At 43.2% G+C, this 22,145-nt stretch overlaps 1 protein-coding gene across 1 annotated transcript; it reads right to left on the minus strand.

The window, feature by feature from the left end:
- Positions 1-857: 857 nt before the first annotated feature.
- On the minus strand, positions 858-21,979 carry DTL (denticleless E3 ubiquitin protein ligase homolog). Its single transcript, XM_059833498.1, has 15 exons — positions 21,934-21,979; positions 21,543-21,668; positions 20,549-20,647; positions 20,160-20,221; positions 19,948-20,068; positions 19,382-19,447; positions 18,082-18,197; positions 17,339-17,412; positions 16,296-16,399; positions 15,197-15,301; positions 13,016-13,128; positions 9,214-9,303; positions 7,278-7,413; positions 2,564-3,426; positions 858-1,040 (listed from the first exon to the last, which is right to left on the minus strand). The coding sequence occupies exons 1-15, from the start codon at positions 21,977-21,979 to the stop codon at positions 972-974; spliced, it is 2,190 nt and encodes a 729-aa protein (XP_059689481.1). The 3' UTR covers positions 858-971.
- Positions 21,980-22,145: the final 166 nt, after the last annotated feature.

Consider the following 22,145-nt stretch of genomic DNA (forward strand, 5'->3'; position numbering starts at 1 on the left):
TGCTCTCTAAAATGTCAAGTGCCCCCTGCCCATTTACAATCTATTATTTTATAGATACTGTATTATAAAGGTGTTATGAAGTTATGTTATAAGCAGTTATTAATGCCTTTGCTACAGGCTGAATCTATAAGAGGTGACCGAGCAACTGGCTGCTACGGGATGCCTATTTGGGATAGATCAAGCTAATTTTTCTAACGCACCTTGCCAGTGCTTTATTTCAGAGAAGTGACAACCTGTTGGCCTCCACAGCTGTGGTGCTGATGGTTCAAGAGCCAGCTAAGTCAGTAAATATAGAAGTTTTCAGAGTGAGAGAAGCAAGGGCATGGCAAGAGGAGTACAGGCATTACATACTTGATTATACTTTGTCTCCTCCGAGACTATAACCACCATCGGATGGACACAGGGTGTTTAAAAGTCTTTGATCTTAAATTAACGCATTCATAACTTCCCTGCTGGAAGCAGGTAGTCACTGCGGTACCAGAGGAATAACTGTAGAAATGCCATTCAGCACAAGGTAGCTCAGATCTGCCTTCAGTAAGTTTCTCTACACACATTCCAACACTTGCTTTTCAGGAGGATGTAATGATTTACACATTATTCTTAAGTAGAGGAAGTAGCAACAGCAGATTAGTAACATAAACTTACAAGCTAGATGTGCCTGTCAATGCATAGCAGAGCTGTTGCTGTCTTTGGCCTATAACAGTTGCCATGTAAAAAATACTCCATTTATTAAAAAAAATCCATCATCTGAAGTCAGTAAGAGGTCATGAGTATCTATAAGTATTGTGTAAATTTTCCACACTCAGCTGACTTCAAGTGTTAACGGCTTTAAAAACAGGAGAATAAACCCCCAAGTTTATGAATGTCTGACAACAAACTGTGTAATCCCGGCACATCGTTGTCGGTGTTGCTAAATCTGGTCTTGATACCACAGTGTCAACATCCATCAGGTGCAACTGCCGCATGCTGCTTCAGTCATGCTGTGGCTTTCTGTGGAAGTATGTGCAGATCTTCCTCATGGAAACTGAAGTGGTTGCAGCCTAGAATAAAAAAAAAACAAAACCAAAACTAACAAGAAACATTTCTAGCTTAACAGTTCATATGCTGCAGGAGTCTTAAAGTTGCCCTCCATCATTGTTCCAGTTTGATAGCTTCCCAAAGAAGATAGTAAATGAAAGGTGCTTTACTATAATCTGTTTGTCTCACAGATAAGAGGCTTACTACCTACAGGGAACACTGGCTAAAACCTAGTGTTGTCGTACTGCCATAGGAAAAGCACTCTGGCTGCAGTTTCAGCTTCCCTACAGCAGGTAAGAGGGCTGCAGATTTCCAAGATGTAGCAGAACAATGAATGCTGCTGGTATTCCAGACACCTCCTCAGGCTTCAAGTACAACACAGGAGCATCCCGAAATCTGAACTACAGTATACTGGGCAGAAAAGATAGTTGTTCTATAGTAATCTTTCTCCAGGGCAAATCTTTCTGTCTTGTGTTTAAACATGTACAGCATAAAGCACAAGTAGTTGTAGGTTTACTATAACCAAGATTTCTTGGTACAACAGCAATATGAAGAGGTCAGCTGCTACACATAACTTAAGGAGTGGTGGCTTGCCCACTTCACATCTGATAGAAGTGCTGGAAGAGGTGAGATCAGGTAAGACATGACATACTTTACCAAAATAAGCCTTAGTGATGGCAACAACTTCTCGCATCAGATATTCAATTGAGAGTACAATTAAAATTTGATGAGTGAAAATTTACCCAATGTTTACTGAAATAAGACTCAGTCAAACACACTGTAGGACTCAGAGTCCAGTTTCAGACATGAGTTGAGTTTGGTTTGTTTTAAAAAAATGTAATTATCGTTTCTCAGCTTGTATGTTAAACCTCCATGCCAACTTTTTTAGCTGCTTTATAAGCTTAACTTTCAGATCCTAGGATGAGCTCTGTGCCAGGCTTCTTGTACATCAAAAGTAGCATTATGTAGGTCAAGTCCTGTCCTCTGACTCTTTTGCAATTTGTTTGTTTCCTGCTAGTTTTCAATTAAAGGAACTGACGACATTATTTAGCCCCATGGTTTTACCATGGGTAACAAATTATTTTGCTACCTGGGCTAGAATAAAATTTAGCTCGCTTTTCCAATGCTAAAGTGGCTTTCCAGTAACATAAACAGGCAGATGTGGCGGTGAACACAAAAACAGTAGATCTGCCAGGAAAGGTGCTGTCATTATTGTGCTTCTCAGAGTAGAGCTGTATTTCAGATGACAGCTACATCCTTTGAACACCCAACTAGGGACTGGGAGGATCTCTGAGCTCCTGTGTGCTCTAAGTCCCTTAAAAGTGAGGGACATCAGCATCCTAAAAATTCTCTTCCTGCATGGAGGGGATTAGTAGATAACAGCATTAATGTATCTGGCTTATTAGGCCAGAAATCATCCCTTTTGTCCATAATCAAAGTGATCAGATAATTCTTTGAATGCCTGAGCAGAAGAAAACAAACAAAGGGAGAGTGGCAGCTAGGGATAACTTCTTTCATGATCACTGTCACTGACCGTCCTACTTACAGTTTTTGGCGAAGTGGCTGCTGCCACAGCCTCTTGTCGTTTGGCAGCAGGACTGCAAGATGATGGGGGGCTGTTTGACACGCTCTGGCTGCCAGTTGTGCCAGTCCGAAGCTTCTCTCCCAGAGCAGACAACCAATTTTTTCTTTCAGGTGAACTGTTCTCTTTATCCACTACCTCAGTGTCTTTCCCACATGGAGATCTGAAAAGATGGGGGGGAGTTTGAATGCCCAATGGATTAATACGGCTTCCAGGAAAGGAAGGCTCTTTCGGGCTGAGGCTGGAGCCTTTGCAGTTGTTATCCAAGTCAGCCAGGCTGAGAGAGCCTTCATCACAAGCTTTTTGGTCTGCAGCCAAATGACATAAATTCAGCTTGGATTTCTTAGTCGCATGGTCCAGTTCAGTCACACAGCTACAGGCCTGCAGACACTTCTGCCCCACATCGTCCTCCTTGCTGCACTCAAGCCTTCTCTTGGCACGCTTTTCAAACTGCGAGTGTGGGGTTTTAGGAGGGCAGGCAGCTTCCAGGAGACCTTGGGTGACTTCTGCCAGTGCTTTTCTAGGAGAAGGAGCCTTTTTCCCCACTTCTGGAGGAGAAGAGCATGGAGTCCTTGTAACCCAATGTTTAATGGACATTTTGGAGGAAGGGATCAGTTTGGGAGAAGCACATGGGCTGGCTCCACTCCGCTTGTCTGGGGTGCAGGCTGCGGCCGTCTGGGTTTTGAGAGCGCCCGTCGGAGTGTTTGTAGACAGGGGAAGGTCTCCAGAATAAATGGGAGCACAGGCAGCTGGCCGTGGCGAGGAAATGCATGGGCTGCCCACTGTGAAGGCCTTGGCAGGAGTACTCAGTGGGCTGGCTGGCAGTCCTGATAGGGGAGAAATAAGTAGTCTGATGAGGAACACAGAACAGCAGATTAAAGACAGCCCTTTTATAAACACCCCTTCCAACTAGGAGATGAATTCAGTGCTGACCCTGCTTCTCAGACATACCCTTTTGAATTAAGAGGTTGCATAAATCCCTCTAATTTCAGTTAAATTGGTACAAGTCCTGTGTAAAATCCTATATCATATTGATAAGTATACTATAGTACATTTGTGTAATGTCTTGATGTCTATGCCTTCTGTAATGAGCGCTCTTAGGTGAGCTACAGCCAAGGGACTGACGGGCAGACAAAATACATCTTGAATCGTCCATGTTTATCTAGTCTTTCTGGAAGCCTTGCAGTGGCTCTGTCCAGACAGCTCTGTACTGAGATGCTGCCTGAGAGCAAGGCTGGTCCCCACCTGCACTACCATCCTTAATGGTTGCATAACTGAGTTGAGGGACAAAAGTACTGCAAGTACAGTTTTTTAGCTGCACAGTTAGCACAGCTAATTACAAGACACCAAGGAAGCCTTACGCTATAATGCCCTACCATATGAATAATGCTTCTAGTCAAGCGTTAATAGTTGCATATTTTAAAGATGAAAAAAAAAAAAAGAGTGCGAACAGGAAAGGACATACTTTCATTCTCTTGTCTTTTTGCTGGAGGATTTTCTGCGATGCTATACTAGCATGAAGACGGTGGTTATTTACCACACCCAGGGAAATGTGAGAAATTCTTCACCTCCTGAACAAGGACTTAAATTCCAAAGAAAATAAAATCTGTCATTGTAGTAAGTTATTTCTTTAAAACAAATGATTCCCAAACAGGTATTTCACAGTGGCTTTTGAGCTCACTAGCCAAGATGCAATCCCCCCCTGCTTTTAAAAAAGAGGTTCTGAATACCCAGCTTCTTAAAACAGTAGTCATAGGTAGGGCCATAAGGACCTCACTAGTAACAGTGGGAAGATCTTGGTCTGCAGCAATATTAGAGGGGTTTTTTTTAATTACTGTTCAATTTTTTTATTTCTGGCACCCTCCAAGAGAGAACACATTAGTGGGTTTGTTAGATGCCTATGTTCTCATTCATCTAACTTGCGGTGGTGCAATTAAATAGGATAGCACCTTAGTTACTCTATGCATTTCCACTGCTGAGCACAAGTGCTCTAAACGTTTTCTGTCTACCAGGGGTTTAATCCGAACTCCTAATTTTCAGCATTAGTACTGTACTATAAAGCACTTCATTAGAACAATGAGAAGTCTAGTGTGAATAACCTGCCATTTTCTTTAGGCTACTAGGCTGTCTCACAAATAACATGTCGAGTGAGCACCTACATGACTCTCTGATTATGCACCATACTAAGCCTCTTTCAATCCTTCCTTTTACTGTATTGTCTAGTACCCAAAATACAAGTACTGGTGCATCAGAGCAAAATCAAAGGGAATCCCGTATTAATGGATACCACTACAAATCACTACCACACAAAACAGAGTTAAAGGCTCTTTTCCTGATAAAATACGCTACTTCATAACAACTTGCTTCAATCCGGACTAAGAGAAAGTAACTGCCAACATTGGTTCTCCTAATCTTTACTTTCATGAGCACTTACAAGGCAATATCATCTCAGCTGGGGATTAGTTGCAGTTAAAAATTTAAGCTCCTACAGGTAGAAGTAGCAAGCTCAGCAACTCTTGATCCCTAATGACCATCTACAAATTCATACAGCAGAAATATGGGTATGAGCACTCTCAATCCCAAACCAGTCTGAAAGTTATGCTGTAGAGACACTGGATAAGGGGAAAAAAAGCTATCCTGAGAGTTGGATGGGTGCCACGGCAAGAAGCAAACCCAAACTTAAGAAACATCCCCAAACTTGAGATAAAGAATATGAAGATCAGGCTTTTTTGTAAGACTGCATGCATTATTCAGGCTTGTACTAAGCCAGTTCCCAGCTGTTTCCATTTATGCTGCCATTGCATGTAGTACAATGCTGTAAATACCTGCAGCCAAACTGCATAAAACCAAAGCATGTTATTTCAGATGTTTCCTACCTTCTTTGCTACAAATCTTCTAGAGTGATATCAGTCTCCAGATTTAAGAGTCACAAATGGTCCATGCACAGGCCTGCCCCAGAAATTTAGTTACACAAAAACATAAAGTAGTGCAACTTAGGGAAACCACGAAAATAATTTCCAGAGAAAAGGAAACTCTGCTTGCTACACTTGATGATATAGGTCAACAGTCAATACACAACCTCAATCTCACAATTTGTTCCACCTAAATGGGTGGGGAACTACCTAGATCTCATCCCAGCAGGTCTGAAATAGTACTTAGCTTGCCAGCTCTGAATCAGTCTCTGCAGATAACTCCTATATTCTAACAGCACGCGCTTTGTGTTCAAGAGCCAAGGTCAGCAGGAAGCCTGCTGTTGTGTTTGCAGTGTCTGTGTACTTCCCCTTCCCTCCTGTGTTACTTTAATCCAGCAAGAGCAAGGAGAAATAAGTTATTTTTCTAGTATAATTGCCAAAGCTGACGTGTAAAGTTTTAGTGTATAAGCTACTAGAGGTTTCAGGCTTCTGGGCTAGACCTATGCTTACTTCTCTTTTGCTGAAAATAGTACACAAAGTGATTTTTGAGCCCTCTCTGAAGCAGAGTGTGTGCACACACAAACCGTTTACCAGCTATGGAGCAGACCTGGCACTCTCCCTGCTATTGTCCTGCAAACTTCCTGTGAGATTGTTACTCACTGGCAAAAGGTTAGAGGTAATGTTATCCCATTAGTGGGATTTGGAGACCTTCAGCCTTTATTTCTCTTAGCCAAGGTGAAATTCATTTGGAGGGTGGCTAGAAAAGACGGGGAACGCAGGAAGTCACACCAGCAGCTGCTGGGAAGCTATTGTATTCTTAGTTTCAGAGCTACTCTACCAAGAAGCTCATCTTATTTCACTTTCTGGGGAGGTTATTCTCCTTTCACCTACTCTACTGTAACAAAACGCAAGTTTCAGACAAGTCAAAGTAGTGCTGTGATCCATGGCTCCTTTCTTCTGGTCTACCGTACTGTCCAGTGAATAGCTCCTCTATAGAGTCCAGATCTGTTTGCTAGCTCTGAGAGTATGCTGCATAGCTTGTCTGATCGCATAGGGTTTGTAGAAAGTTATTGCATTTGTTAACTAGCCTTAACATGTGAATAGATGAACGCTATTGATTAATTCTGGAACATTATGATCACATCATGATTGTCCTCATGCATTTTTGAAGTACTTTCACTACGTGGCATTTGTCTGTATAGACAGACAGTACCACTGTATGAAGCTGAAGAGATGTAATACTGATAGTAGCAGCAGAGAAATCTGTGCAGAATTCAACTACTGGGCAGGAGGAAACAGTTCAGAGTTCCAAGGCTGTATATGTGCTGTCAGCCCTTTACTTGATAAACCAGCAAACTGGAAAAGGCGTATGATCTTACTGCTCTCAGTTATTATTTGATATAAAAAAAAGCATGACTTGTCATGTGTGCATGCACTGTAGCAACATCTCCTTTGGCTGTTCAATTATTGAACCCTGCTGATACCCACTGAAGATCTGCCTGCCCGACAAGCTGTATTAATGAATATTTGCTTTGCAGTCTGGTCATACAGACTTCGGCGTACTTATAAGCTATTTCAGCCAGTTTGTGTTGTTGGTGGCAGAAGTATTTATAAGTAGAAGTGTTTGTCTGGCTATATGAATTATTGCCCAATATGAAAAAAATAGAAGACTAATAAAACAAGCCAAAGGCTTTTGTTGGTACAGAGAACAGCCAAAATTCAAAAGCCATGTTGCAGAGCAAGACATCTCAGCTCAGAGGCCTTACCTGCTCCACGTTCTTCTGGTTTCTTCTGAGTGACCCAACCCACCAAGTTGATTTTGCTGAATGCTGATTTCTCCTCCTCAGGACAACATCGTAAGCGCCAAATCCTCACAGTGTTGTCATCAGAGCACGTGGCAATCTACAGTATAAATCAGTTTGTTGGAGTAACCAGGGCACCTCCTATGGATCACTGGCCAAGTGAACTAGAACAGCTACACTGAACACACCATGCCAATATGAATGAGGGTGACGCCTGGTTGAGGGGGTACAAGATTTGCCCATAAAACAAACAAAACAACCCAACTGTGTTTCATTACTGTGCCAGACAGCAGTGTTTGCTTTAAAGCGGACAAGGCTGCTGCCTTCATGTCTTTCTGCTAGAGAAATCTCAGTCACCAGTAACTGTTTGCCTTGCATAGCTCTGTAACAGACGGCAGTCTGCTCAGGAAGGGCCAGGGCATATTTTGAGATTTCAATCACTCGGTAGACAAAAGTGGCCATGCTGCTTTTTGCACCTGCATCTAGGTCCATCTCTGTTACTCAGGACCTTTTCTGCTTGGGGACAAACATTTGCAACACACTGAGAAGGTGACATTGGAAGGCTGTTGCACTAGCCTTAAGCACTACCTCTTCAGTCAGGTGTCAGCAGTATCTGGCAGAGAAACCAACTCTGCTAGAAACATTGGTCTAGATTCCCACTGCAGCATCACACACTCCAAAAGGATCTGAGGAATCTTGTCCAAAGAAGCAGCAGAACCCACCTAGTCCACATTTTATGGCTGTCTTCAGACAGATTACCTGGTGACTCACAGGGCAATCAGCAGCAAGAAGTAGTAAATGCTGTGGCCATAGTTCATAGTAATCTGAACGGGAAAGTGCCTCTACTCTGACCTCTGTGACACCAATATTGTCCCTACAGAAAGCAACTTTGCCTCTTAAATCACTCCAAGAAGCTTCCTGACCTGTCTTAGCACTACATTTTCCACTTTTCTTCGTGCTTCGGCATCTGAACAATGGCTGACTATTTCTTACCTGTATCAGTAATGAGTTCAAAGGCTGTATTGGTCTGCAATTCCAACACATCATGATCAGGCTGCTGGGCTACCTCTAGATCACAGATTTCATCTACAATGCTAATTCTTGTATTTTTGTGCATCTTTCTTACACAACTAGAACAATTCCTCCTGTCTGCCTGCAAGACTTCCACCCTCCTACACTGCAGTGCTTTTCTGAAGACCCGGTGCTATAGTGCAAGCTAGGGCAAGTGGCTGACTTGCTTAACACTCTGGGGTGAAAGAAACTCTGGCTATTATTAGGACACTGTCTATCATTTTTCAGGGTTATTTCTCATTTTGAGCTAGGCCAATGTTTTGAACCAACCTCCTGCTGCAGTTCTCTTCCTTTTGGTGTTAGCTGGTGCATAATTACCGACCCAATTTCACTGTGGGTTTTTGGGTGTACAAACAAATATGTCACAAAACCAGCTCAGATTTTGAAAAAAGTCACAATGAAAAGAGTCCACATGTTTTTCAAAGGACATTAAAAATTCTTTTCACTCTGTACAAGACTAGCAGATACATCAATGGTCAGACAGGTAAGGAAGCTATTAAGTATGGAACCACAAAACAAGCCCCGATTAAAAGGTTTCAGTTTTGTCTCTTACAGGTAGTGTCACAAGCTCTCATCAGGAGAGGTCTTTGTTCATTTGCAATTTCCTAGGTATCAAACAGCCTAAATTATTTTAAAATAATGAAAAAGTTCTGATATGTTGTACTCATGTGACAAACTTGGTTTACTGCCCCCACAAATGAACATTTTTAGAAATTACTGACTAAAAATTTCCTCCCAAAGAAACAAATACCTGCTGCAATTTTGAAAAGCAGATGTTGTCACATAACATCTATTGTTTCAAGGGAAAGACAATTTCCAGAAAACAAACCTTAGTGAAGTCTGAAGGACACCAAGCAATGGAGGTAACTTCTTGAGAGTGACCAAGGAGTATCCGTGGAGGAAGGCTGGGCTCAGAAACCTTAAAAATTCCATAGAAAAACAAGTATACAATCAGAAGCCCCGCAGCCTAATATACATTACTAAGAAAAGACCCCACAGCCCACCTGTGAAGCATGTGAATACTGTCCATCTTTCCTATATGAGATGGATAAATCAAATGCTCTCAGCCTGTCATCATGAGGCAACAACTGATGGAGCCCTAAAAATCAGTTCACGTCTCATTTCTAGAGGTGAAGCAGCTGATCAGCACTGAGATGTACTGTCTTGCCTGGAAACACTTGAGATTCCTGCTACACACAGGATTTCTGCCTCCAGAGCTGTCAGCCCAAAACATGACACAAGCATTTTACTATATTAAGTACCTCTATCGGTTCTAGGTAAGATGCTTAAAAGTTTGGGAAGCTCATTCTTTGAATCAGGATAGGCAAATACATGCCTATTCTGCTGTTGTTTTAGAAATGCCCCAATCAGAGGTTAATGGTTTATTAAAAAATAAAACCGCCACCAACAAAATCCTATAGATGAACCTTCACTGGCTTCAGAACTGGCATTTGTGTGACTGCTAAGTGCCTGTAACTCCTCCAACCAATCAGCTGGACCAGAGACACTCTTAAGAGTTCATAAAAAAGCTCTCTAAATCACTCATGCTCATTAAACTGATCTCCATTTCTCTTATACCCTTCATAAAAATCTTTCTCCTGTTCTACGGTTTTACTATTAATCTTCGATTACAGCTCATGTAAGTGACAGATACAGCTGAAGCTAGCATTAAGTGGCCCAAGGAAGAAAACCCACATGCTTACATACACACAGAGATTGTATCCAAGTTTTGCACGCTTTCAGCAGGCAATTCTTTCTGGAGCTATAAGTCACCATTATTGATGTGACATTATAAGGGGGATTTATCAGGGGATTTGCATAAATGACTAAGTGAATGAACAGATCCTTTACTGTGTGGGAAAAGGAATAGACATTACATATAGATTTCAAAGGAAGATGCAAGACATCGAGGAAGGCTTCCGATTTACCCACAAATTTTTCTCTTGTGGATCACCTCCTAAAACAGCCTGCAAAACCACAATTGGAATATCCAGCTTCAGATCTTAAAGTTGTTCCCATACAAACAGGTTCATCGTAACAGGCTGCTTTTTTTTTTTTGTCCTGGAATAGCAGAGGCAATCACTTGACTAGATATCCACTAAATGGCTTGGTCAGAGTATTCCCTTCTCTACCAAAACATGCAATACCATGGAAACTAAATCCCTATTTAGGGAATAAACAACAGGAGATCTTGGTGCAGAGAACACCTTCATTTACATTTAATAGCAGTCTTGCTATACACACATAACAGACACAACAGTGGTCCAGTAGCCATTGATTGCTCAAAGGAAAGCAGAGGGAGAGAATTACTCTTGCTGGGACACACTGGTTTTACACTATACTAGTGTAAATTAAACCAACTACACCCAACTTATATTATTGTGAACTAAACGAGGATGCATAGTTATAGCTGTGTCCACTGTGTTTGGCAGAAGTCAGCCAGTCTGCGCATGTTAAGTCAGGATTAGCCACAGCACATGCTGCTTTTTGCCTGATTTGACAGGATATTGGTGGGGAAGCTAGAGCTATTGTGGAAAGGTTAAAAAGAGAAACCTAGGAAATGAGACTTTATTAGTTACTCTACTCACTAAAACAGCTGTTGTATCCATCTTCAAGATTCAGCATAAAATGGTGTATATAGTTTTATGCACCATACGATACAGAAGCACTCAAATTCCAATGCTGGGACAGACCAAAGGGTAACTTAATATGGTCACCTCGGAGTAGGCCATACCAAAGGATTCAAAGAACAATGGAAGTATATGTCTATAAAGAATATTTTTTTATTACCAGGAAGGTATCTCAGCTAGATACCGTCTTTGTCAAGAGAAACCTCTCTGCTCTCTGGCTTTTATAATCTCAGGGTTGTTCAAGAGTCAGTTCATTAATCAACGGACTAGTAATTAAAAAAAAAACCAAGAAACCAACACAATAAAGTAAGTGTTCATTGCCTGGAAGTGATTTATATACGGAAAAAGACTGAAACAGCGTCCTCGTCAGCAATAACTTCTAGCCACAGTGTTCCTTGGGAATTGCTGACCCAAACACAACTTAGCTCTGCTGCAAAAGCTTCTCAAAGAAATAATCCGGGTTGATAAAGTCTCGCTCTGCCTTTCATTCCTCAACAAGGTCTTGCTCTGCCTTTTGTTTCTCTCTAGATATGGAAAGCTAGCGCTCTTCATTAAGTTCTTTCCAATATTCCCTGTTAATTGCTCATGCAATATCTAATCCTGGTTTTTTCACAGCACAGTAAGTCCTCATCCCAGGAAAAGATACATATGTTTCAGAATCAGTAAAATCTGCCAACATTTAAAACAAATTAAGAAGCCGCTGGATATGACAGATCTTGAAAGAGGCAGTTTCGCTGGAAGTCCCACTTTCTAACATGACTATGGGATTAAAATAGAAGTAATCATCTGATGATTTAATTAATATGCAATATGATCTGTCACTCACATGTGATAGCAACAGAATGCATCTGTACATGAATGCATTTTAAATGTGCTTAAATGCTTAAACTTTGAGATGTAATGACATCCTTGAATGCTTTCGACCCAGTCCCAGCCTGTGTTCCCAGAAAGTATCAAAACACGCGAATGCAGGATGCGCAACTCAAGTTTGCACAGGTATTTTTGCTGAACCCGCACAGAACATGAGGAAGGTTAAAATTACACCACTTGGCATGGGAGCAGTCATGCTGCCGCACTCCTGCTACTACTGAGTAAGCAACCTAGCCGCTTACAAGTGTTCTCCAAATCAAACAGACTACATGCTCAAACCACAACCTTAGCAGGCTGACCCTCTGCTCTGAAAGGTTTGTATTTTACATTCAAACTCATCATGGAAGGGGTAAAAAAGTCAGCATTCCCTAAAAATTACCCCAAACCTGAAACAGGCAGCGACCTGTGGTTTCTGTCTGTTCTACTTCAATAAGAAGTTTACTGTTCCCATATAGCTGTATGAAGAACAGAACTTGAAGCACGCCATATTCTGAGCCTTATTCTGAGGTCCTTGCTATTAACTTGGTGACATTTGCATTTCTTACACGTCAGTGCAAGATGCCACATGACGAAGCCTCTTGGCTGTCAGATGGTGCTTTGGAATTTTGGTGAAGGCCCTGGCTGAGTCCTTGCTGTAATACAAAGGCTTTAACTACTGTAAATTAAGCATGAGAAAAAGCTGTGTCTGAAGCAAGAGCTGGAAAAAGGGGAGGTGGGGGGAAAGGGTGCCCTTTAAAACAATTAAATTGTTAGGTTTCTGCTAATGTGCTCCATTGCTAAATATGAACTGAGAACTGTCTGTCTACTTGTCATAGCTGGCTGAATCAACAGCATTGAAAGAGGATTTTAATGCCCATTAAAACCAGATTAAGATCAGCAACTTGCAATAAGCAGCAGTGATGAGAGATGTATTGATGGCAGGAGGTTAGCTCTGTTTTACATTAAACAGTTACATCTAGCCTTGACAGCAACAAACACACTCTGCGCACACAACATGCCAAGAGCTAACCCCACGCTGCTTTGAGTGGGAGTGGGAGGCAGGGAGTGTCCTATGTGAACATGAAAAGCAAATGAAACAAAAGAGCGGGGCAGCTCCGGGTTGCACGCTGGGGTCTCTCCCAGTCGCCTCACCTTCCAGATGTATGCGTTGCAGTCACTCGAGCCACTGATCAGGAACTGGTCGTCTGGGCTGGTGCTGGATTTGATGTAAAAGGTTGAATTCTGGTGCCCGCTGAAAACAGCCACTGTGAAGAGAAAAGAAAAAAAAAAAAAAGAAAAGAAAAGCCCTACTCAATGCACAGCCGTGGAGTCAGTTGTGCAAGGAGGGCTGATCTTACAGGCTTTTCCTGCCTAGCCACATATCCTCTAGAGAAAGTGGTTGCACTGCTCCCTCACTCCAGCGGCAGGAAGTTTTTATTATCCAACTGGAGCCCTTCAGGCTTCCCAAATGAAGCAACAGCTCTCTCCACAGCATTAGGAAGCGGTGGCAGTTTCATTAAAACTTTAGCTGGACCCGTATCACAAGCAGGCTGAGACATTACCTGGGCTGCCCCACTACTCTGGTTAAGGTTCCTTGTCTCTTCCTCCCTCAGCCGCCACCACCAGCCCCGCTACATTAACAAGGGCACATAGCCAGGGCCTTCTTCCACCCAGGCGGCAACAAAGGTGCTTGCTGCTCCTTCCTCCTGCTGCCAGCATCTTTATTTTGTCAACAGAACTTGCATCATGTCAGCCACACTCGCCAGCTGCCTGTGTTTACAGCCTCAGTAGTGTTTGCTAAAGCCCTGAAACCATTGCCCCAAATGGCTGCCGTTCCCCCCACTGCGAGGACCTGAAGAGGCAGCAGCCGGCACAAGAGCTGAGTGTGGATCTAGAGCACTCGGCCGCACCACATCCCGTCCTCTCACCGGGGCAGAAAGGGCGAGTTTCCCGAGGTAGCATCAGGCGGGGCTGGCACCCCCTCTACCAGCCCTGTTTTAACAGTGGTTTCGGCGAAGGAGGCGACCCACAGACCAGAGGACAGGTGGCTGCCGTCGGCGGTCTTTAAAAAGTTGCGAGACCCCAAAATATCCCTTAATTTTTACCCGCAGCTCTCTCAGCGCAGCGGTTACCAGGCAGCAAGTCCCTTCCTAAGCCAGACCTACCAGCAAGTCCTGTTACAGCGAGGATTTCCTCACGTCCCCCTGCAAACTAAAGCTGCCTCAACACTAGACAAGCGCAGCCGCAATGGGTTTGAAAGCCAGCGAGCGAGGAGAGCGGCACCAACCCGCGGGCAGGCGCTGCCCTCTGCGGGAACAGCGGCACACCGAGAAGCCGCACGCATTTCATCCAGCTGGATGAATCGAAATCGCTTGCCGGGTTTTATCGGCGGCACACAGAAGGCAAGAGCTCCATGAGGAGGCGGAGGGCGGGATGCCCTGCGCTTTGGAGAGAGCCCACTCCTGCGGCGGGACAGGCCGGGGAGCGTATTTCCACAGCTCAGTGGTGGCACCCGGGGTTAACATCAACAACAGACCTATTAATATTTATTACTTGCACCCCTTCTTGACTCTGGAAGCATTCCCACCCACCAGATTGCCTTCCTGAAGAGCAGACAGAAGGACACATTGTTCATTTAATTTCAATTAACTGAGAGACTGAGAAAAGGCAATGGAAACTAAATGATGTGTCTGGCTGGAATGTACCTAACAAGTTTTGCCACTTTCTGAGAAGTGGCCACTGGCCTATGACAAAGCAGCTTAGTGCACCAAAGGCTGTGGGCCATCGTGTCAACGTAAAGGTCACAGATGCAGAGCTGAAGGCATCTAAAAAGCCGAAGCATCTCCACAATATGCTGGGGATGCTTTCTCCCAGAAACTGCGGGAGAAGCTGAATTTAAAAGACAGCTTAAAATATCTGAATACAACATATCAGGTGATTGCTTTACATGGATTCATACCTAAGAATTTGAAAAATCAGTGACTGCCAGTAAGCAGAAGATTCAAAATTGCTGTAGGTGGGTAGCAGCTGGACACTAGCCATTCCTCATCAGATAACTAGTCAACATGCAAACTAACATTAGTCTCTGGGTGAACCAGTATCTGCACTTATGTAAGTTTTTGTGCTATTAATTTTATGTGGGTGGCTTAACACAAAATATGAACTGCCATTTTAACAGGTGCCTTCTCTCCCAGGTAGCTTTAAACATAAGAGCATGGAATAGGTTTCCTAAGCATTCAAGCTGCTCTCTGTCTAAGTTACAGGGAGAAACTCGCCTTTCTATGCTCTGTAACATCTATTTTTTGCAGCTATTTCCACAGATATCATGCTTACCTGGAGTGGTCCTTAAACTCGTCATATTGAACATGTAGATACTGTCATCAGTGCAGTTAGCAAACAGATTAGCACCAGTGGAATCCAAAACCAGGCTAGAATATCCTGTAGGCAAAGAGAGAAGTTCTTCATAAGAAATAACTCCACAAAAAACATTTTGGAAAAAAGGCATTCTCAAGGAAATGCCTAGAAAGAGAAATTTGGAAAGGATCTCTATCACGTATGAGATTGTAATTGGAAAGTTTATTTGTTTGACAGAGCACTTGCTGGAGAAGGAAAGTTTCTAGAATAACATCTACATTTTTTCATGAGGATTCAGGGTGATATTTAGAGAGGAATTTCACCTTCAGAGCAGGCAAGCGATTTGTTTCATAGTTGCAAATGGATAACAGAAACAATCAGTTGTAGAAGCAGAGATTAACAATAAATAGAAACCCTCATGCTTTGGTAGAATAAGCCATCCTCTGATTTGCTAGTGATTTAGGTGCAAGAAAAATCTTTCCCTGCAAGCAAATTATTTCACAACCAGCTCCTTGAGGATTTCCCTCATGTTCTTGGGACTGACACTGACCATTACCACGTGAAGATAGTTGATTAGACAAGTCATCAGGAATTACTGTGTTGCATCAGAGCATTGTAAGGCGTTAAGATACAAAGCAGCACAGAGCAATGTGAACAAGAGAGCTATTGTTTTTGATAATAAACAGTTTCAAGTATTGCTCGACTCCGGAAGGATATAATGTAAAAAACCCAGTCTGGTCTGTTGTCTTTGCAAGATACAATGCAAAGAAAGAGTTCAGTCTGATTTCTACTCATGCATCGAAATGACTAGCAAAATTCTACCTCAAGAGCTCTATTATTTCCTCATCTCCATTTCTGAAAATGTACTACTGAAGCTTACGCAAGTTTTTATCATTGGTGCAACGATACAAAAGTGGGGCACTTTCATTCTTCAACTTGAAAATTTGGTATTGGCAATCAAAATACCCTGCTGAGTTTGTCAATATGATCAATAATTGGCTAAAAAGATAAGAGATGGCACTCTCACTACTTCTTAAATTCACTCTGCACTTAACAAATACCTCCTCCAATAACTTACCAAGTTTGCGAGTACTGGTCCCAGGGTAGCAAAAAGACTTGAAAGGCACCGGGTCCTGACGGTAAGCAGCGTAGTTCTTGCGCAAGTCCCATACTTTGATCACACTGAAATAGAAAAGCAAAAGTGTCTTCAACATTTCTTTTGCAATGCTGATAGGGCCTTCTAAGAGCGCAGGAAGACAGGTTTCTCATTATTGAGGAGCATCCAATGCTAAGGAGCACAACTGAGCAGAAGCAGAGCAGAGACGTGCTGAAAGCAAAACAATCGCTCTGCTGGGTATGGATGAGGAAGCAGCATTGTCTTCTGTAACTAACACAAGATACAAGAGCCTGCAAGTCAACTTTCTTCAACTAGTAAAAGGAAATACAAGGATGCCTCTATACTCCTGACTTGTAGTTTTAAAAATGAAGTCCTTCAAGTTTTTTCTTGCTCTCCAGGAGCAAGCCTCTCTCACGAGCTGTAGGCAGGAGAGTCAATCTTATCTGCCTCAGAAAGGCTCTGACTACATGGAGCCTGCTAAAGAATCGAGTCCTAAGAGGGTAATCTCCATGCTAATCAATGAGACAGTTTGCTCGAACTCCAAGATGCTGCAATGGATCTGGCACCTAAAAGAATGCATCTTTTGTATCTCAAGGCAACATTTTCTCAAGCACGCCTACACATATCCAGGCACCAACCACCCACTTGCATCCCAAAACAGCTCACTGTCTAACAGTAGTCTGTTTATGTGTGGTCCCATAGGTCCACGAGAACAGAGAGCGATGATAATAACTACTCTCATTCTGCTCCATAGCTAAGACACTAAAATGAGCATTTACCACATATGCACGATTTGTCCCAGCACTGCAATCTCCAGTAAGGAAGAAAAGTGGCATTCAGCTTTGCCAATGCAAGCTGGCAGAGTAGCTCTGCTGATTCTACCTAATAGTAACTCTAGCCTTGCGGGCCACTGAGTGACCTTAGAAAAAAAATCTCCCGATCTTTTTGTGCCACTAAGAAGAACACACAGAACAGACAAAAAAGCAGGCATCCTCCCTCCTTACCCATCAACAGCTCCTGCAGAGATAAGAGTATGCTCGTCCTGAAGCAGCACCACAGTTACACTCTGCTGGAAATCCTTAAAAAGAAAAGAAAAAGAACTTTATTTTCTTTCAAGGTCAGCAAGATCTTGCTGCTTTGTTCAAGACCAAGTGAATACCGAGAAAACCTCCTCCTAGCCAGTCAGGAGAACCTGGAAATACCAGATGCAATTTAGGACACAACAATCCTTCGAGCACTCCCACCAGTGAAATTGCCACTGAGTGCTAAGTGTCTGGGCAGCAGTTTGAGATTATACCTTTCAGGTCAGAGACAAGAGAGTTGCCTTCATCACAAGATTCAATAAATTAAATAAGACCAGGTCTTACCCAGTAAGGCAGTAATTTGTGTGGTCAAATTAGGGGGGAAAAAAAGAAAGAAAAAAAAAAATTACAACCCTCCCTAGCTCCTCCCTCCAAAAAGGAATGCTGGCCACTCCTTTCCTCTCCAGAAAAAAAAGATGTATTTTCACATGGCATTTGCACAAAGATGGCTTTGATGGCACGTGGGTTGTTAGACAACTAAACAACGTCTAAAATTAGCCATAGCAAGTGACCATGACACAAAAACCTACCTCTGCAAAGATAAATGGAAGCATTTACCATATTCAAGCCAAATATTTCTCATGATAATTACTTAGGAAGACTTCTGTGAATAACATTGTCCTCAGAACAGAGGCCTACATTTCGTTTGCTCCCCAGATACCTACCACCAAGGGAGCAAGTCCTCTTAGGTTCTGCCTCTTCTTCTTCGGTTTGGAAGGAGTCTGCTTGTCAACCACATTGTGTGCTCCACTGATTTGATTCACCTGCCTATAAAAACCATCTGAAAGAAATCAAAGACATCTCAATTAATAGTTTCTATACAATTTTGCTATCACTTTAATAAAATAGGCATCAGCTTGGAATAAGTCCTAAAAAGTGGCTGAGACTAACCTTTAAAATCATTAATGTATTCTGAAAACAAAAATTGTTAGTTACATATGAAACTGATGAGAAGAACACAGTAGAAAACAGGAGCATATATTGCAAAAAATTACAGAGGTCAATGTAGTGTGGACATTGAAACTAAAACTGGTCTAAGCAGGCTGCCTTTGGAAATCATTACCCCTTGGTCTGGTCTTCAGCATGCATCCTGGTCTGGAGCTTTCAACCATCTCCTCTCGAGCAGAACTGCACTCACAGGAAGGTTTCCAGTGCTTTTCCACTCTATTTTATAATTTTCTATTTAGCCTTTTGTCTGCTACTTCTCACTTTATGAAACTTACTGCATTACTAGAGTAAAGCAACTTTTCTACTTCTTTTCCTATACCTTCTACTTCAATGATGTGGAGCCTCCCTTTTCCCCCACTTGCCTGTTTGAAGAGCCAGGGAACCTGGGACAGATGGAAGAGTGAGACATGTTCTGGCAGCACAGGCCAGGAAACTGCTGGGACAGAGCAGGGAACTGGGAAGAGGCATAAGGGCATGACCTGACCAGGGACGGAAAAGCTCCAGGAAACACAGAGGAGCAGAATGAGTTCACCCTGCATTTAGTACGTGTTCCCACAATATATTCAGTTGCTCCCAGCACCCACAAGCCCCTTTGCTCCTGCACTTTCTGCCTTCCTTCCTACCCTGGCAGGAGTCTTCCCAGCTTTGCTTCATCCCCCTGAATGGCTCTGACCTAAGCACTCTCACCCAGCCCATCTGTCTCTGTGCTGCCCCACACAAGGATGTATTCTGTACCCCCTTATCTCCTTACCAATACACAGAGTATTATCAGGACAGCATGTATATCATGCTGCAAATCTGAGACTGTTACAAAGTGGAAAAATATATTAGACACAGAAGAAATGCCTATTCCTCTCCTTTACTGTACTAAAGCAGTCCACTGTTATGTGGCAATCTTCTTCTTACTGAAGTGTTGCCTGTATTGTAATCGAAAGCATTAGCCCAACATGTATATCTAAGTACTATTTTTACCTGAGATCCCAAGCTTTCTTGATACCTATCTGAAAGTTCAGTTACCTTTCTTGTTGCATCTGGTATCCCAAACCATGATGTTTCCATCTCTGCCTCCAGTACAGAAGACAGCTGAGAGAGAGAGAGAGAGAGTGCTATAAGCTTCCAAAAGTGTTAATTTAATCAACTGAATGCAGTACAATGCCATCTATGTGCCTCTGGCTCTTCTGCCCCAACACTTGGGATGCCAGTCCTAGAAATACAATAATCAGGCCAGTGTTCTGCCATGCTTTTTGACTAGTTTCCTTACTCTTCCTAGTCTTTCTTTACTACTACTCTAGAGAAAACAGCTTATGAAAAGAGTATTTACACACTTATGTATGGAAGTAAGGACTGAATGATTTCAATATCATGTTTTAAACTTGCCCAAGATCAGAAATGTGCAGATGTTAGCATCAGGTCACCGTGAAGTTCCAACAAGTTAGTTTTGCTTCACTGGCTGGGTAGCTGCTCAGCCGGCCTGTGCTATTTGTAACTGTCAGTTTCCAAAGCACTTTTTTAGCCCCAAAAGTACCAATGTGCCAGGGGAAAGAAGAAGGAAAATCCAGACAACAGGGAATATCAACATTTACCTTTCTCAAATCTAGAAAAAGCAACTGACTTGAGGCTACACTGGTGACCTTTGCATGTGCCAAGAAGCTCGCCAGCTCTCACATCCCACACCTTGGCTGTCTGATCTCCCGAAGCAGTGACCTTCAGAGGAAAAAATAAAAAGCTTTAGTCATTTTCTGCACACAGTTTCCAAAGCACTAAAAATAAAGTTAGATGGCAAAAGATTGCTTACAATCCTGTGTTCCCCAGGTACCCAGGCAAGGTCAAATACAGCATTTGAGTGAGCCTGCCATTCTAATAGGAAAACAAAAGCCAAGATTAGTTCAGTGTGTTGCAGCATGATATTTTGCAGAAGACTAAAGAACATCAGACACTGAAATCAGAAAACTTGTCAACAGCTTGCCTTAGGCATGAAAAACAACACAGAACAATTCACCTACTACTTCTGTTGTAAGAGCACGCTCATGCTGCTGCTTTGTAAAGAAGACTCAGCAAAGTACATGAAAGGATTTAAGTACTTCCCACATTTATGTTTAAAAGACTTGCAAAAACCTTTCTTTGATTCCAGTAAATCACGTACTTGTCACATCAAATGAAGATCACATTCTATGTAACACTTACCCTTGAAGATGAGTTTGCTGGTAGTCTGAGCTTCGGTATCATACAGTCTAACAAATCCTTCTTCATTTGCAACTGCCAGTACATGCTCCAAATTCGGGGCTGAAAAGAAATTGAGATGTATTTGTGTGTTATGCAGCTGATTCATAATCATGCCCCTGCTCTTTGTGAAGGGCCACAGATACTTTAAATAGGGTATACAGCAAATAGATAGCTGAGAAATAAACGGTATTTATGTAGCAATTTAAATGTTCAAAATACAGAAGTATTGGCAAGCATGTTTTCCAGATGTTCCGTTTAGGAACTACTATACATGGGCAATCAAATGACTCCAGGAGCAACTTTTGAGATGATGGCCTCTTTCACCAACTATAATAGTTCTCTAGTTACAGTTTTCTGTATCTATACTACCTATCATCTACAACCTCCAGTATTTTCTATGGATCTGAATCGGAAAAGCAGGAAGCCGCCTTGGAGAAACGTGTAAGTTCACTCCAAAACTAGAGTACTACAAATGAAAGAATTTTGCCCTAAAGATCCAGCAGCTTCCACACTTACTTCACTCATCATGTATTTATCATGGGGAAACACTACATGTAACAGCCTAGTGACATCCATACACCTCTTTGATTTTTACATATTATTTTCCATCCTATTCTTGATATATTTTGAACAAAGCCCAATTTTTCAACTATGCAGCCTAGCACTGTCACCAAGAGGACATACCTTGAGACAGACAAAGCTGAAACAAAGAGACATTAAAATAAATGCTTTGTAGTTGTTTCTTTAAGGGAATACTTTCCACCAGTATATCTAGGAGCACCATGATCCAATTTATATCACATCTAGCTGCAAGTACATTATTACCAGTTCACTTTAAAACAAGAAACTCTGAAACCAAATCATGAGACATATTAAAAAAAAAAAAAAGAAAAAAAAGCTGTCAGCGGTGCCCACATCCTAGCCCCTAAAAGGGCCCTTCAGAAGGTGACTTTACCTGCAGAAAAGGTGCAGCCGAAAGGAGGGACCGGCATTCCCGTTTCCCCGTAAGACAGGTGGTCATCTTCGTGGCTGCACTGGTAGCTATCCAAGAGGTGCTGCAGGGGTAGCGGCGAGGACCGACCTACAACGAGACAGACGGACCGTAACCGCACCAGACACCACAGACTCCGAGGCGAGGAGCCCCCGAGACCCCCACAGTGGCCGTGGAGGCGCCCGCGCCGCCCACTCCGCCGTCGGGCGGAGTGGGGGGTGTCTAACCCGGGGGCTCCGAGACCCCTGTTACGGCAGCGGGCGGCCCGGGCTCACGCCGCCGCGGTCCCGCCGCCCGGGGAAGAGGCAGCGGCGGTGCGGGACGGGGCGGGGAGCGGCGCGGCCGCGGTACTCACGGGAAGGCGCGGCCGAGGCGCGGCGGAGCAGCGCGCGGCACAGCATGGCCAAGAACACCGGGCGCGCGCAGACCCGGCTCGTGGCGCCAACTCCCGCCACCGACCGACCCGCCAAACGCGCCTCGGCCCCTCATTGGGCAGCAGGCGCCCGCTGCGCCGCGCCCTCTTCCTCTGATTGGGTGGCGCAGAAGGGGCAGGGCCTCCAGGCCACA

The sequence above is a fragment of the Gavia stellata genome, chromosome 2, assembly GCF_030936135.1.
Source record: "Gavia stellata isolate bGavSte3 chromosome 2, bGavSte3.hap2, whole genome shotgun sequence".
NCBI lineage: Eukaryota > Metazoa > Chordata > Aves > Gaviiformes > Gaviidae > Gavia > Gavia stellata.